Consider the following 14,139-nt stretch of genomic DNA (forward strand, 5'->3'; position numbering starts at 1 on the left):
GGCTGGGGATCAGAGCTTGGCCCTTTGGTTAATGAAACACATCCAGGTTTACTGGTTATCAGAGAGAACTTCACCTTGCTTTTCCTGACCTGTCATTCTGCCTCCAGTTTTCTTCTCTAACCAGATCCTAGGAACAGTTTCTCAGTTGTGTCCCTCAGTGTGACCCGTTAACGCTACAAGAAACTTTGGAGTTTACATCTGACTTTGACTTCTTGAGAAGTTTCTTCAGCTTCCCCTCAGGGTCTGAGGTCCATGGACTCAGCACCAAACCCACCAGAGGGGTCATTAAAGCGCCTGGGGCTGCTCCTGTGCTGCTGGGCTGGGCTGGGCTCCTGGGACACAGGGAGCTCATGGCAGCGGCAGCGCTGCAGAGAGACAGCTCTGCCCAGGAGCAGCTCCTCTGCACACGCAGCAGGGCTGAGGGCTCTGCCTGGGGATCTCAGGAGACGAGCAAGGCAGAGAGAGATTAAAGGTGGTCAGGACTGGGAGGATGACTGAGAGCTCCCTGGAGGAGAAACCTTTGCAGCCCTTGCCATGGTAAGTCTCTGGGTGCGGGGCAGTGCAGCTGTAGCTCCTGGAGGCATCTCCTGAAACTGGCACAGGCACAGCTTGTGGGGTCTGTAGGGACGCGGCTCTTGTCAGGCCATGTTGAACAGCTGTGAAGGCGGGTGAGCACCCAGGGGTGCCCAGGGCTGTCCTGCAGAGCAGGGTCCCTGCACCCCAGGGCTGTGCCGGGCAGGGACTCTGCTGCCTGCCAGGGTCAGCGCTCAGCCTGCCCGGGAGATCCCATGGCAGCAGCTGTGGGTGGAAGGAGCGACCCCCGGCAGGGCAGGCAGGGAGCTTGTGGGGTTGAAGGGGGCTGTGTGGGTCAGGGCTGCTCAGAGCTCCAGATCCCCCCACAGACATGGCAGAGGGTCCTTCTGAACAACAACATCAACACATGAACAGCTGCAAGGGAAAGAGTCTGTGCTTTCAGTTTTCCACTCTTGCTCGTCTGGGTGTGCAGTGGGAGATGGGGATTTATTTCTCTCTTTGGAGCAGACACTGAGACCCCAGTTCTCGTTAGGACTGGTCTGAGCTGCTCCTGAGCCCCTGCACACACAGAGCTGCCCCTGGGCAGTGCCAGGAGGTGTGAGCAGGACAGAGCTGAGCACACAGCGGGTGGGACGGGGTCTGTGACACTGACAGGGAGCAGAGCAGGGACAGAGACACAGCTGCAGGCAGCACAGACATGGGCAGGGAGAAGGAGCTCCTACCAGATATGCCAGGGACGGGATTTAGGAAACCCCTGCCATCCTCTGCAGTGCAGACACATTTCCCAGTGCAACCCCTGGTCTCCTCTCCTCCCCAGCAGACCCTCTGCCCCAAAGCCATGGGGTCCAGGTCACGAGTCTCCACCTCAGCAGCTGGACCTCCAGGTGAAGGGTTCCTGGAACGTGGTACTCAAAAAAGGTGCTAAAAGTACTTGCTCTACAGTGTCATTATGTGAGTGGCAGCAGCACAGTCGGGTCAGGAGAATGTTCCACAGCATGCCCGTCTGCCTTTCTGTCCTTGCTTTATTTTCTGGTAGCACTGCAGTGTTCTTCCCTGTTTCTCCACCTGTCCCTGGTGCTCTTGCTCTCTGGGGTTGGGGTGGGAGTGTGGGTCACTTCTTGTTCTGATACCAACCCAGGGGCTCTTGCCCCAGACTTGCGTCCATGGAAACCAGATGCCCAAGCTGCATTTTAAACTGTGATGAGCTTTTTTCTCAGCTGGTAGAAAGAGAGAATGAGATGAAACATCCTTCTATCAGGGAAGAGGTTTTCATTGCGAAACAGCATGTTTACTTTCCTCAGAGAAGTCCCTCTAACTTGTCACTGTCTTTTCTCCTTGCACAGGTCCTCATGCCCACAGGCAGCCAATGTCCAACAGCAGCTCCATCACCCAGTTCCTCCTCCTGCCGTTCACAGACACACGGGAGCTGCAGCTCTTGCACTTCTGGCTCTTCCTGGGCATCTACCTGGCTGCCCTCCTGGGCAACGGCCTCATCATCACCACCATAGCCTGGGACCAGCACCTCCACACCCCCATGTACTTCTTCCTGCTCAACCTCGCCCTCCTCGACCTGGGCTCCATCTCCACCATTGTCCCCAAGTCCATGGCCAACTCTCTGTGGGATTCCAGTGACATTTCCTATGCAGGATGTGCTGCACAGATCTTTCTGTTTGTCTTTTTAGCTTCAGCAGAGTTTTATCTTCTCACGGTCATGTCGTACGACCGCTACGTTGCCATCTGCAAACCCCTGCACTACGGGACCCTCCTGGGCAGCAGAGCTTGTGTCCACATGGCAGCAGCTGCCTGGGCCACTGGGTTTCTCAATGCTCTGCTGCACACGGCCAATACATTTTCACTGCCCCTGTGCAAGGGCAATGCCCTGGGCCAGTTCTTCTGTGAAATCCCCCAGATCCTCAAGCTCTCCTGCTCACACTCCTACCTCAGGGAACTTGGGCTTATTGTGGTCAACGTGTGTTTATTTTTCATGTGTTTTGTGCTCATTGTGGTGTCCTATGTGCAGATCTTGAGGGCCGTGCTGAGGATCCCCTCTGAGCAGGGACGGCACAAAGCCTTTTCCACCTGCCTCCCTCACCTGGCCGTGGTCTCCCTGTTTGTCAGCACTGCCATATTTGCCCACCTGAAGCCCCCCTCCATCTCCTCCCCATCCCTGGATCTGGTTGTGTCTGTTCTGTACTCAGTGGTTCCTCCAGCAGTGAACCCCCTCATCTACAGCATGAGGAACCAGGAGCTCAAGGATGCCTTGTGGAAACTCATATCTTACAATTTCCTGAAGTATTAAACTACCCATCTGCTTCTACGTAGGAGTTTTAGAGTAACTAATTACAGGCCCAGCCTGTCATCTGGATTTTCTGTTGTTGTTGGTAGTTTTTCTATTGTGATAATGTTGTTGTCATCCCATTTCTTAATTCACTGTCTGCTTTTCTTTTATAACCACTGGCTGTGTAAATGAGGAGCCGTGCTCTCCTTGTCTCTAAACAAAATAAAGGGTTCTTTAGTGACTTGTTTTTCACTATATCCTTCCTGAAAAGTCTTATGGAACTGCAGGGACAGTTCTTGTGTTCATGGGAGGAGGAAAAGAGTCCATCCTGGCAGCCCTGCCAGGGAGCAGCAGCGCTTGTTCTTCCAGAGCTGTTCTGGTTCCACTCCCACACTCTCCTTCTCATCCCTGGTGTTGGTGCAAGGCCTGAGTGCTCTGGCAGCTTGGTCACCGTCCTGCTGTGTGTCAGTGCTGTGAGCGCAGGCAGGGACAGGCAATGGGCACTGCTGTGACAGAGCTGGACCCAGAACAGCCTTTCCAGATAGAAAGGTGATCTCCTATGGGCAGTACATGACGGTTTATGTCTTCAAGCATATGAGTACAAAAGTGTCCCACAGATTCAGACACCAGGGTACAGCTGAACAGTGTGTGTGTGCAGGGCTGGCACTCAGCAGTGTCCTCTCACAGCCAGGCTCCTGCCAGAGACCTGCAGGACCAGCAGAGCAGGGGCTGGGCTGTGCCCCTGTGCACTGGACACCCCAGGGAAGCTGCCCCAGGGCATCGTCATGGACTGGCCCCTCACAACCACCATTTCTAGCTCTGGCCTCTCTCCCCCATTCACATAGGGTGCTCTTCCCTCCACGGAGGGACACGGAATGAGTAGCTCAGAAGTCCATGTCTGCATTGTTCTGATGAGATGTGAGCATGCACATCATGGATGTGAGATGAGATGAATCCAGGTGAACACTAACAACATCAGCTATTCCTGGGGGTTCCATGAAGGTCTGTGGGACAGACAGTGTCTCAAGGTCACTTCACGATGGGAGTAACAGCCCATGGGAAACCACCCACTGGGATCTTCTTCCTTGAACTGAGGTCCCCGTGTCCATTCCTCATGATGTGGGACATCTCAGATGGGTGCAGAGCAGGGTGACCCACCACAGGGCTGAGGTGTCTCCCATCGTTTGGGAGTGGCAACAGGAGGCCAGACAGACACTGTGACTCCTGCTTCTGTGTAAAAGGGAAAGACTCTGTCTCTGAGCATCCCTGGGTGCATAAGAATTCCTGAGACTGGCTCTGATGGAACCCTGGCATTTCTGTGTGTGACTCCAGGAACAACTCCAGTGGCCCAGTGAGATTCATCTCAGCTGCTGGGATGGCTCATTGCAAGTGCTCCTGTCTGCTACATCACCCTTGCCCATGATTCTGGATTGTGTTTTCAAAAGTGACAGCAGAATCAGAGAAGTTCTGAGGTCCTTGGGAAAGGAAGATGTCAAGCCCATCTTCAAGAACGGCCTGAAGAAGGATTTGAAGAATTAAGGGCTGGTCAGCCTACCTCTGCCCCTGGGAAGGGGATAGGTGGCATCTTCCTGCACCAGTTTCCGGGAACCTGAAGGACAAGGAAGGCATTGCTGAACCGAAATGAGCGGAAAACCCACTGAGTCCCAAGAAATGCTCTGGACCCATTCCAGAGCTTTAGGGCCCCAGGAAAGAGCTCAGTGACAGTGCAGCCCATCCAGTTGCATCTGTGTCCCTCACTGAGCAGCACAACCAGTGTGCAGTCACCCCATGGTTCTGCAGCCAACCTGCTCTGCAGAGCATCAGTGTCAGGCTGGGGCCCTGTGGGGAGCACAGGATGGGGCCAGGAGCACCAGAGAGAGAAAAATGCCGGTCCTTATGCTCTGGTACTTCAGTCCTGGTGCTCATCACATGTCCTTAAGACAAACTTATGCACCCATCTTGTCAACCTTAGCCGAGAAGTCACCACAGGACAAGGCTCCTGAGCTGGGGCTGAGCTGGAGAAGTGGGGTCCAGCTATGACCACAGGAAGGATAAGGCCTGTCCTGGGTCCTCTAAAGGGCTGGCAGCCTCTGTGATCTCCACCAGAAAAAGCGGCGTGCAGGAAACTGGAGACAATCCCCATGCCCATTGGAGGCCCTTAGGAAGAGTTCCTCTCTCCAAATATCCAACCCAGCTTGCTGCTGCATGAACAACCAGGAGAAACTGCCCGTGGACCCTCATTCCAGACCCCATCTCCTCCACCCATACAAGCAGTGCTCTTCCCCTTGTCACTGAGGTGGTTCCAGGGACCCAAGAGGGGAGGAGATGTTGGGTGGGGATATGCATCAGCAGCCTCCAGTTCATATTAATGTGTTGCATCTCCTGATAAAGACTGAATATGTCAGAAAAGTGGGTGCCTAAATCACCATGTGAGTGAGGAGACAGGCCAGGACACCTCAAGAGGAGTCACACTCCTCTGGACCAAGAGGTGGGTGTTCCTGGCAATCTCAGGTGCCACAGCACAGCGATACTTGTGTTCAGGGAGCTGGTCAAGTGACCCATCTCCTGTTCTGTAACGGTGTCTGAGTTTGCTCAGGTCACCCCTGACTTGAGCCCCATCCACTGCTGGGTGTTCTCCAGACTCCTGCCTTCAGGAACAAAGGCCCAGGAGACCTTGCTGGTGAAGATGGAGGCAAAGAAGCCATGAAGAACCTCAGTCCCGTCTGATTCTACTCTTATGAAGTTCAGCAGCAGGCCCACATTCACCCTGTCTATTCTCTTACTGCAAGTGAAGCTCTGTCAGCTCATCTTGCTGCCATTCCTGTGCAGGTACCAAGTCCAGGGCAGCTTTGACATCATCCCCACATCCATAGACAAGGTTTCTAAATTCCACCTTTACAGCTTCCCCTGCTCCCACCTCCTGTGTGCTGCCTTTTGCCCTGGAGCTCCATCAGTTCAGAGGAGCAGCCTCACAAGATAAATGCTTCTGTTCAGGGGTACTTGGAGAGATCATTCTTGTGCTTGGAGCAGGATGTCCTGTAAGGATTATCAAATTTCCTGAGCTCCTTCACCCTTCAGATCTACTTCCATGTCAACACTTTGCCCACCATCCCCCAGTATGTCCAAGTCTTCTCCTCTGGAGCCCACCAGCCTGTGCTCTGCTGCTGGCCTTCCTCCCTCCCCTCTGGTGCCTGGGACCCCTCTGTGTCCTGCTCACGACAGCCAAGGTGGACACTGATGTTCACATCCCTCACCAGCTATTCCTTGTTTCCCAGTTCCAGATCCAGGCGAGCATCACCCTTGTTGGCCCATCAGGCAGACATGTTGAGCAGTTGGCCCAAGATCCTCTGGACTGTTGGCAGCTGCAGCTTTGCCTGACCAGTGAATGTCAGGGCAATTACAGTTCCCCATAGGATAGTACTCATTGACTGGTGAGTTGCTCGAGTTGCTGACAGAAGATCCATTTCTTCTCCATGATCAAGTAATTTGTGGCACACAACATGTGGTCACCCTGTACTGGGCTTACATGGCAAAGTCTTGGAACAGGAGGTGAGTGTGGCTGTGCTAGAGTTGTCACCTCTCTGGGAAGACAACAGGAGTTTGACGGACGTCAGACAGAGCCGATTTCAGCTGCTCCAAGATGGACCCAGTCCTTGCCAAATCTGAGCCACTCAGTGATGCTGGAAGCACCTCTGGGATATTGTATTTGAGAAAGGGTAAAAAACGCTGCACAACAGCAGGTGGGAGGGAGGAGGGAGGAGGTGGGAGAGAAAAGCTCTGCAGACACCAAGGTCATATCCCATAGGACCCAAGCAGGTCCCTCAGCAGGCCAAAGCTTGCTCTCCTGAAATCCTGCTCTTGGCCTTGTTCTCATCTCCCAGGAGCCTCAGCTCCACTTTCCATCCCTGACTGTTCCATCCTGACCAACTCTTTCTGGTTTGTAAGTGTGAAGTCCCACAGGGCACCTCCCCCCACTGACTCCTCAGTCACCTGTGTCAGGAAATGTTGTCAATGAGCTCCAAACCCTCCTGGATGGCTGGTACCTTGCAGATATTGGGATATCTCAGGTCTGCCATGAGGACATGGCCCTGGAAACATGAGGCTTCTTTCATTTGTCTGAAGGAGTCCTCATCTCATTCCTCTTCCTCATCAGTGAGTCTGTACCTGATGTTCAATCACCACAACATTGCCCATGTTGTTCTCCCCTCTCATGCTGACTCCTCAACCTTCAGCTGACATTGTCTGTCCCCAGGCAGAGCTCCACGCATTCCTGCTGGTCTCTCATATGAAGGGAAACTTCAAAGTCCAGACCTCTGATATTATGAGTATCAGACGCCCAAGGCCCCACAGTTTCTCCAGAAGATGGTATTTGTAGTGCCCTTCAACTCCACATCCTGGTATCTTGGGAGAGACACCCTTATCAGGATAAGCCGTCTGCATGCAAACATTATGAGCTGAACAAATGGAGCTTCAGTCAAGGGAGAGTGCAGACCTTGAGAAAATCTGGTGTTCACCCATCAAAAACTCTAAAGATTTAAAAAGGGAAGTGACCAGTTCTGTATCGGGGCAGGAGAACAACCCCATCCATCAGGACAGAGCAGGACCTGACACGCTGAGCAGTGACCCTGAGGAGAAGGGCCTGGGCACTACAAGGTCCCCACACCAGCCCGTGGTGCACGCTCACCATGAACAAGGCAGCTGCACACGGGGCTGCATGAGGAGGAGCGTGGGGACCCAGACACCTGCAGTTCTCATCCCATTCGGTTCAGCACTGGTGTGACCCACACACACGGGTGTGTGCCAGTGTGCGGCTTCCCAGTTTGGAGCAGCAGGGAGGAACTGCAGAGTGCAGGGCTGTGCCAAGGCAGGTTCAGCACCTTGTGCACATGGTGTGGGGTGCTGAGGGACCTGGGCTGCTTTGGCCCAGCAGCACTGGGGAGGCTGCAGCAGTGCAGGAGTAGCCTGAGAGTGCTTGAAGGGCGGTTTCAGAGGTGGTGGAGGTTTTCTGCATAGGGGGAAAGTGCTTGAGAAAGAAATAATGGCCCAAAGTGCAGCTGGGGAGGTCCAGGCTGGACATGAGCAGAAAGGAATGTGATGGAAGGGCAGTGCTGTGGGGGAGCAGGTCAGCAGAGGGAGTCTGCATCAGCCCAAGGCTTTGTGCTTCAAGGACCAGCTGGGGAGGATGGAGAGATCTCAGCAAAGGAAGGAAGATGCTCAGACAGGAGCAAGGTGGGGCAGCAGGGGGGATGTCTCCAGCCTGCAGGGACAGAGGTGCAGGGGATGCCACAGCACAGGACAGGCTGTCGTGGAGATGATCAAGGGATGTAAAGAGGCTGAAAGCCCCACCAGACATGAGCTCCTTCTCCCCTTGGCTCTGGCTGTTGTCTGCACCTCTGATGCCTGTGAGGAGACACCTTGTCCTTGCAGCACAGGGGCCTCATGGCCTCCTTGTCCCCAGCCAGGAACCTGGGAGGGGTGGGACCATAGTCCTGCCCTTGGCCTTGCACAGCCCCACATCACACTGTCCCAGGAAGGGCCCTGGGCAACGTGGGAGGGACAGGATCTGTCTTCCTAGGGCTGGGGATCAGAGTTTGGCCCTTTGGTTAATGAAACACATCCAGGTTTACTGGTTATCAGAGAGAACTTCACCTTGCTTTTCCTGACCTGTCATTCTGCCTCCAGTTTTCTTCTCTAACCAGATCCTAGGAACAGTTTCTCAGTTGTGTCCCTCAGTGTGACCCGTTAACGCTACAAGAAACTTTGGAGTTTCCATCTGACTTTGACTTCTTGAGAAGTTTCTTCAGCTTCCCCTCAGGGTCTGAGGTCCATGGACTCAGCACCAAACCCACCAGAGGGGTCATTAAAGCGCCTTGGGCTGCTCCTGTTCTGCTGAGCTGGGCTGGGCTCCTGGGACACAGGGAGCTCATGGCAGCGGCAGCGCTGCAGAGAGACAGCTCTGCCCAGGAGCAGCTCCTCTGCACACGCAGCAGGGCTGAGGGCTCTGCCTGGGGATCTCAGGAGACGAGCAAGGCAGAGAGAGATTAAAGGTGGTCAGCACTGGGAGGATGACTGAGAGCTCACTGGAGGAGAAACCTTTGCAGCCCTTGCCATGGTAAGTCTCTGGGTGCAGGGCAGTGCAGCTGTAGCTCCTGGAGGCATCTCCTGAAACTGGCACAGGCACAGCTTGTGGGATCTGTGAGGACGGGGCTCTTGTCAGGCCATGTTGAACAGCTGTGAAGCCGGGTGAGCACCCAGGGGTGCCCAGGGCTGTCCTGCAGAGCAGGGTCCCTGCACCCCAGGGCTGTGCCGGGCAGGGACTCTGCCGCCTGCCAGGGTCAGCGCTCAGCCTGCCCGGGAGATCCCATGGCAGCAGCTGTGGGTGGAAGGAGCGACCCCCGGCAGGGCAGGCAGGGAGCTTGTGGGGTTGAAGGGGGCTATGTGGGTCAGGGCTGCTCAGAGCTCCAGATCCCACCACAGACATGGCAGAGGGTCCTTTTGAACAACAACATCAACACAGGAACAGCTGCAAGTGAAGGAGTCTGTGCTTTCAGTTTTTCACTCTTGCTCGTCTGGGTGTGCAGTGGGAGATGGGGATTTATTTCTCTCTTTGAAGAAGACACTGAGACCCCAGTTCTCGTTAGGACTGGTCTGAGCTGCTCCTGAGCCCCTGCACACACAGAGCTGCCCCTGGGCAGTGCCAGGAGGTGTGAGCAGGACAGAGCTGAGCACACAGCGGGTGGGACGGGGTCTGTGACACTGACAGGGAGCAGACCAGGGACAGAGACACAGCTGCAGGCAGCACAGACATGGGCAGGGAGAAGGAGCTCCTACCAGATATGCCAGGGATGGGATTTAGGAATCCCCCTGCAATCCCCTGCAGTGCAGACACATTTCCCAGTGCAACCCCTGGTCTCCTCTCCTCCCCAGCAGACCCTCTGCCCCAAAGCCATGGGGTCCAGGTCACGAGTCTCCACCTCAGCAGCTGGACCTCCAGGTGAAGGGTTCCTGGAACGGGGTACTCAAAAAAGGTGCTAAAAGTACTTGCTCTCCAGTGTCATGTGAGTGGCAGCAGCACAGCCGGTTCAGGAGAAGGTTCCACAGCATGCCCGTCTGCCTTTCTGTCCTTGCTTTATTTACTGGTAGCACTGCAGTGTCCTTCCCTGTTTCTCCACCTGTCCCTGGTGCTCTTGCTCTCTGGGGTTGGGGTGGGAGTGTGGGTCACTTCTTTTTCTGATACCAACTCAGGGGCTGTTGCCCCAGACATGCGTTCATGAAAACCAGATGCCCAAGCTGCATTTTAAACTGTGATGAGCTGTTTTTCTCAGCTGGTAGAAAGAGAGAATGAGCTGAAACATCCTTCTATCAGGGAAGAGGTTTTCATTGAGAAACAGCATGTTTACTTTCCTCAGAGAAGTCCTTCTAACTTGTCACTGCCTTTTCCTCCTTGCACAGGTCCTAATGCCCACAGGCAGCCAATGTCCAACAGCAGCTCCATCACCCAGTTCCTCCTCCTGCCGTTCACAGACACACGGGAGCTGCAGCTCGTGCACTTCTGGCTCTTCCTGGGCATCTACCTGGCTGCCCTCCTGGGCAACGGCCTCATCATCACCACCATAGCCTGGGACCAGCACCTCCACACCCCCATGTACTTCTTCCTGCTCAACCTCGCCCTCCTCGACCTGGGCTCCATCTCCACCATTGTCCCCAAGTCCATGGCCAACTCTCTGTGGGATTCCAGGGACATTTCCTATGCAGGATGTGCTGCACAGCTCTTTCTGTTTGTCTAGCTTCAGCAGAGTTTTATCTTCTCACCATCATGTCGTACGACCGCTACGTTGCCATCTGCAAACCCCTGCACTACGGGACCCTCCTGGGCAGCAGAGCTTGTGTCCACATGGCAGCAGCTGCCTGGGCCACTGGGTTTCTCTATTCTCTGCTGCACACGGCCAATACATTTTCACTGCCCCTGTGCAAGGGCAATGCCCTGGGCCAGTTCTTCTGTGAAATCCCCCAGATCCTCAAGCTCTCCTGCTCACACTCCTACCTCAGGGAACTTGGGCTTATTGTGGTCAACGTGTGTTTATTTTTCATGTGTTTTGTGCTCATTGTGGTGTCCTATGTGCAGATCTTGAGGGCCGTGCTGAGGATCCCCTCTGAGCAGGGACGGCACAAAGCCTTTTCCACCTGCCTCCCTCACCTGGCCGTGGTCTCCCTGTTTGTCAGCACTGCCATATTTGCCCACCTGAAGCCCCCCTCCATCTCCTCCCCATCCCTGGATCTGGTTGTGTCTGTTCTGTACTCAGTGGTTCCTCCAGCAGTGAACCCCCTCATCTACAGCATGAGGAACAGGGAGCTCAAGGATGCCTTGTGGAAACTCATATCTTACAATTTCCTGAAGTATTAAACTACCCATCTGCTTCTACGTAGGAGTTTTAGAGTAACTAATTACAGGCCCAGCCTGTCATCTGGATTTTCTGTTGTTGTTGGTAGTTTTTCTATTGTGATAATGTTGTTGTCATCCCATTTCTTAATTCACTGTCTGCTTTTCTTTTATAACCACTGGCTGTGTAAATGAGGAGCCGTGCTCTCCTTGTCTCTAAACAAAATAAAGGGTTCTTTAGTGACTTGTTTTTCACTATATCCTTCCTGAAAAGTCTTATGGAACTGCAGGGACAGTTCTTGTGTTCATGGGAGGAGGAAAAGAGTCCATCCTGGCAGCCCTGCCAGGGAGCAGCAGCGCTTGTTCTTCCAGAGCTGTTCTGGTTCCACTCCCACACTCTCCTTCTCATCCCTGGTGTTGGTGCAAGGCCTGAGTGCTCTGGCAGCTTGGCCACCGTCCTGCCGTGTGTCAGTGCTGTGAGCGCAGGCAGGGACAGGCAATGGGCACTGCTGTGACAGAGCTGGCCTCACAACAGCCTTTCCAGATAGAAAGGTGATCTCCTATGGGCAGTACATGACGGTTTATGTCTTCAAGCATATGAGTACAAAAGTGTCCCACAGATTCAGACACCAGGGTACAGCTGAACAGTGTGTGTGTGCAGGGCTGGCACTCAGCAGTGTCCTCTCACAGCCAGGCTCCTGCCAGAGACCTGCAGGACCAGCAGAGCAGGGGCTGGGCTGTGCCCCTGTGCACTGGACACCCCAGGGAAGCTGCCCCAGGGCATCGTCATGGACGGGCCCCTCACAACCACCATTTCTAGCTCTGGCCTCTCTCCCGCACTCACATAGGTTGCTCTTCCCTCCACGGAGGGACACGGAATGAGTAGCTCAGAAGTCCATGTCTGCATTGTTCTGATGAGATGTGAGCACGCACATCATGGATGTGAGATGAGATGAATCCAGGTGAACACTAACAACATCAGCTATTCCTGGGGGTTCCATGAAGGTCTGTGGGACAGACAGTGTCTCAAGGTCACTTCACGATGGGAGTAACAGCCCATGGGAAACTACCCACTGGGATCTTCTTCCTTGAACTGAGGTCCCTGTGTCCATTCCTCATGATGTGGGACATCTCAGACGGGTGCAGAGCAGGGGGACCCACCACAGGGCTGAGCTGTCTCCCATTGTTTGGGAGTGGCAACAGGAGGCCAGACAGACACTGTGATTCCTGCCTCTGTGTAAAAGGGACAGCCTCTGTCTCTGAGCATCCCTGGATGCATAAGGATTCCTGAGACTGGCTCTGATGGACTTCTGGCATTTCTGTGTGTGACTCCAGGAACAATCCCCAGTGGCCCAGTGAGATTCATCTCAGCTGCTGGGACGACTCATTGCAAACGCTCCTGTCTGCTACATCACCCTTGCCCGTGATTCTGGATTGTGCTTTCAAAAGTGACAGCAAAATCAGAGAAATTCTGAGGTCCTTGGGGAAGGAAGATGTCAAACCCATCTTCAAGAAGGGCCTGAAGGAGGATTTGAAGAATTACGGGCTGATCAGCCTACCTCTGTCCCTGGGAAGGGTTAAGTCCATGTCTTCCTGCACCAATCTCCAGGCACCTGAAGGACAAGGAAGGGATTGCTGAACCCAAATGAGTGGAAAACCCAGTGAGTCACAAGAAACGCTCTGGACCCATTCCAGAGCTTTAGACCCTCAGGAAAGAGCTCAGTGACAGTGCAGCCCAGCCAGTTGCATCTGTGTCCCTCACTGAGCAGCACAACCAGTGTGCAGTCACCCCATGGTCCTGCAGCCAACCTGCTCTGCTGAGCATCAGTGCCAGGATGGGGCCCTGTGGGGAGCACAGGATGGGGCCAGGAGCACCAGAGCAGATCAGAGGAGGGATGGGGGAGATGAGACAGGAGCTGACCTGGGCTGGAAATTGCCTTGGAGAGAAAAATGCTGTTGTTCAGCTGCCCCAAGATAACACCCAGAGTTAAGGGTGCAGGGCCAGAAGTCCTTGCTGTCCTGGTGCTTCACCAGGCCTGGGAAGTAGCTGGAGAAGGATTGGTGTCCCCCACATGCCATCTCTTAGTGCATTTTCCCTCCTAAGGGGTGGCATGGAAAGTAAGTCTGGGACCCTGTGTCCGGACCTGCACTGCAGAAAGTATTCACCCAGAAGCCACACCATTTTGCTCTGGTACTTCAGTCCTGGTGCTCATCACATGTCCTTGAGACAAACTTATGCACTCCTCTTGTCAACCTTACCCCAAAAGTCATCCCTAGACAAGGTTCCTGAGCTGGGGCTGAGCTGGAGAACTGAGGTCCAGCTGTGACCAGAGGAAGGACAAGGCCTGTCCTGGGTCCTCTAAAGGACTGGCAGCCTCTGTGATCTCCACCAGAAAAGGCAGTGTGCAGGAAACTGGAGACCATCCCCCCCCAGCCCAGCTTGTTACTGCATAAACAACCAGGAGAAACTGCCCCTGGACCCTCATTCCAGACCCCATCTCCTCCACCCATACAGGCAGTGCTCTTTCCCTTGTCACTGAGGTGGTTCCAGGGACCCAAGAGGGGAGGAGATGTTGGGTGGGGATATGGTGTCCTTCAGTGCTCCTCATGGTACCTCCTGCTGGGCTTTGTGCCACTGGTCACAACCCTCTGAGCCTGGATGTTCAGCCAAATCTCAGTGGTGCTAAACAGGAACATGCCCATGAGCACATTGGGCTGCACTGGGAGGAGCGTGGCCACCCAGACAAGGGCAGTTATTGCCCATCGTGACTCAGCACTGGTGTGGTCACATCTGGAGCCGTGTGTCCCAGTGAGAGGTTCCCCATTCTGGAGGAGCTGTCGTGTGGCCAGAGAAAGTCTGGGTCATGTGTGGAGATGTTGAGAGACCCAAACTGCTTTAGCCTGGTGAAGGGGAGCCTGAGGAAATGTGCTGGTTTTACTGAAATTG

At 54.3% G+C, this 14,139-nt stretch overlaps 2 protein-coding genes across 2 annotated transcripts; both read left to right on the top strand.

Moving 5' to 3' along the window:
- Positions 1-2,245: 2,245 nt before the first annotated feature.
- LOC135577737 (olfactory receptor 14J1-like) lies at positions 2,246-2,833 on the top strand. The gene has a single exon (XM_065047857.1). The coding sequence runs from the start codon at positions 2,246-2,248 to the stop codon at positions 2,831-2,833; it is 588 nt and encodes a 195-aa protein (XP_064903929.1).
- A 7,831-nt stretch (positions 2,834-10,664) lies between these two features.
- LOC135577738 (olfactory receptor 14J1-like) lies at positions 10,665-11,216 on the top strand (the record flags this gene model as incomplete). Its single annotated transcript, XM_065047859.1, has 1 exon — positions 10,665-11,216. A coding segment is annotated over one exon (552 nt), but the record flags the coding sequence as incomplete, so codon positions are not given.
- Between the last annotated feature and the right edge of the window lie 2,923 nt (positions 11,217-14,139).

This window comes from Columba livia, unplaced genomic scaffold (assembly GCF_036013475.1).
Source record: "Columba livia isolate bColLiv1 breed racing homer unplaced genomic scaffold, bColLiv1.pat.W.v2 Scaffold_135, whole genome shotgun sequence".
Taxonomy (NCBI): Eukaryota; Metazoa; Chordata; class Aves; order Columbiformes; family Columbidae; genus Columba; species Columba livia.

Excerpts from the sequence above, each read along its gene's own strand:
- LOC135577737 (XM_065047857.1), top strand. The coding sequence starts at position 2,246 with ATGTCGTACGACCGCTACGTTGCCATCTGCAAACCCCTGCACTACGGG.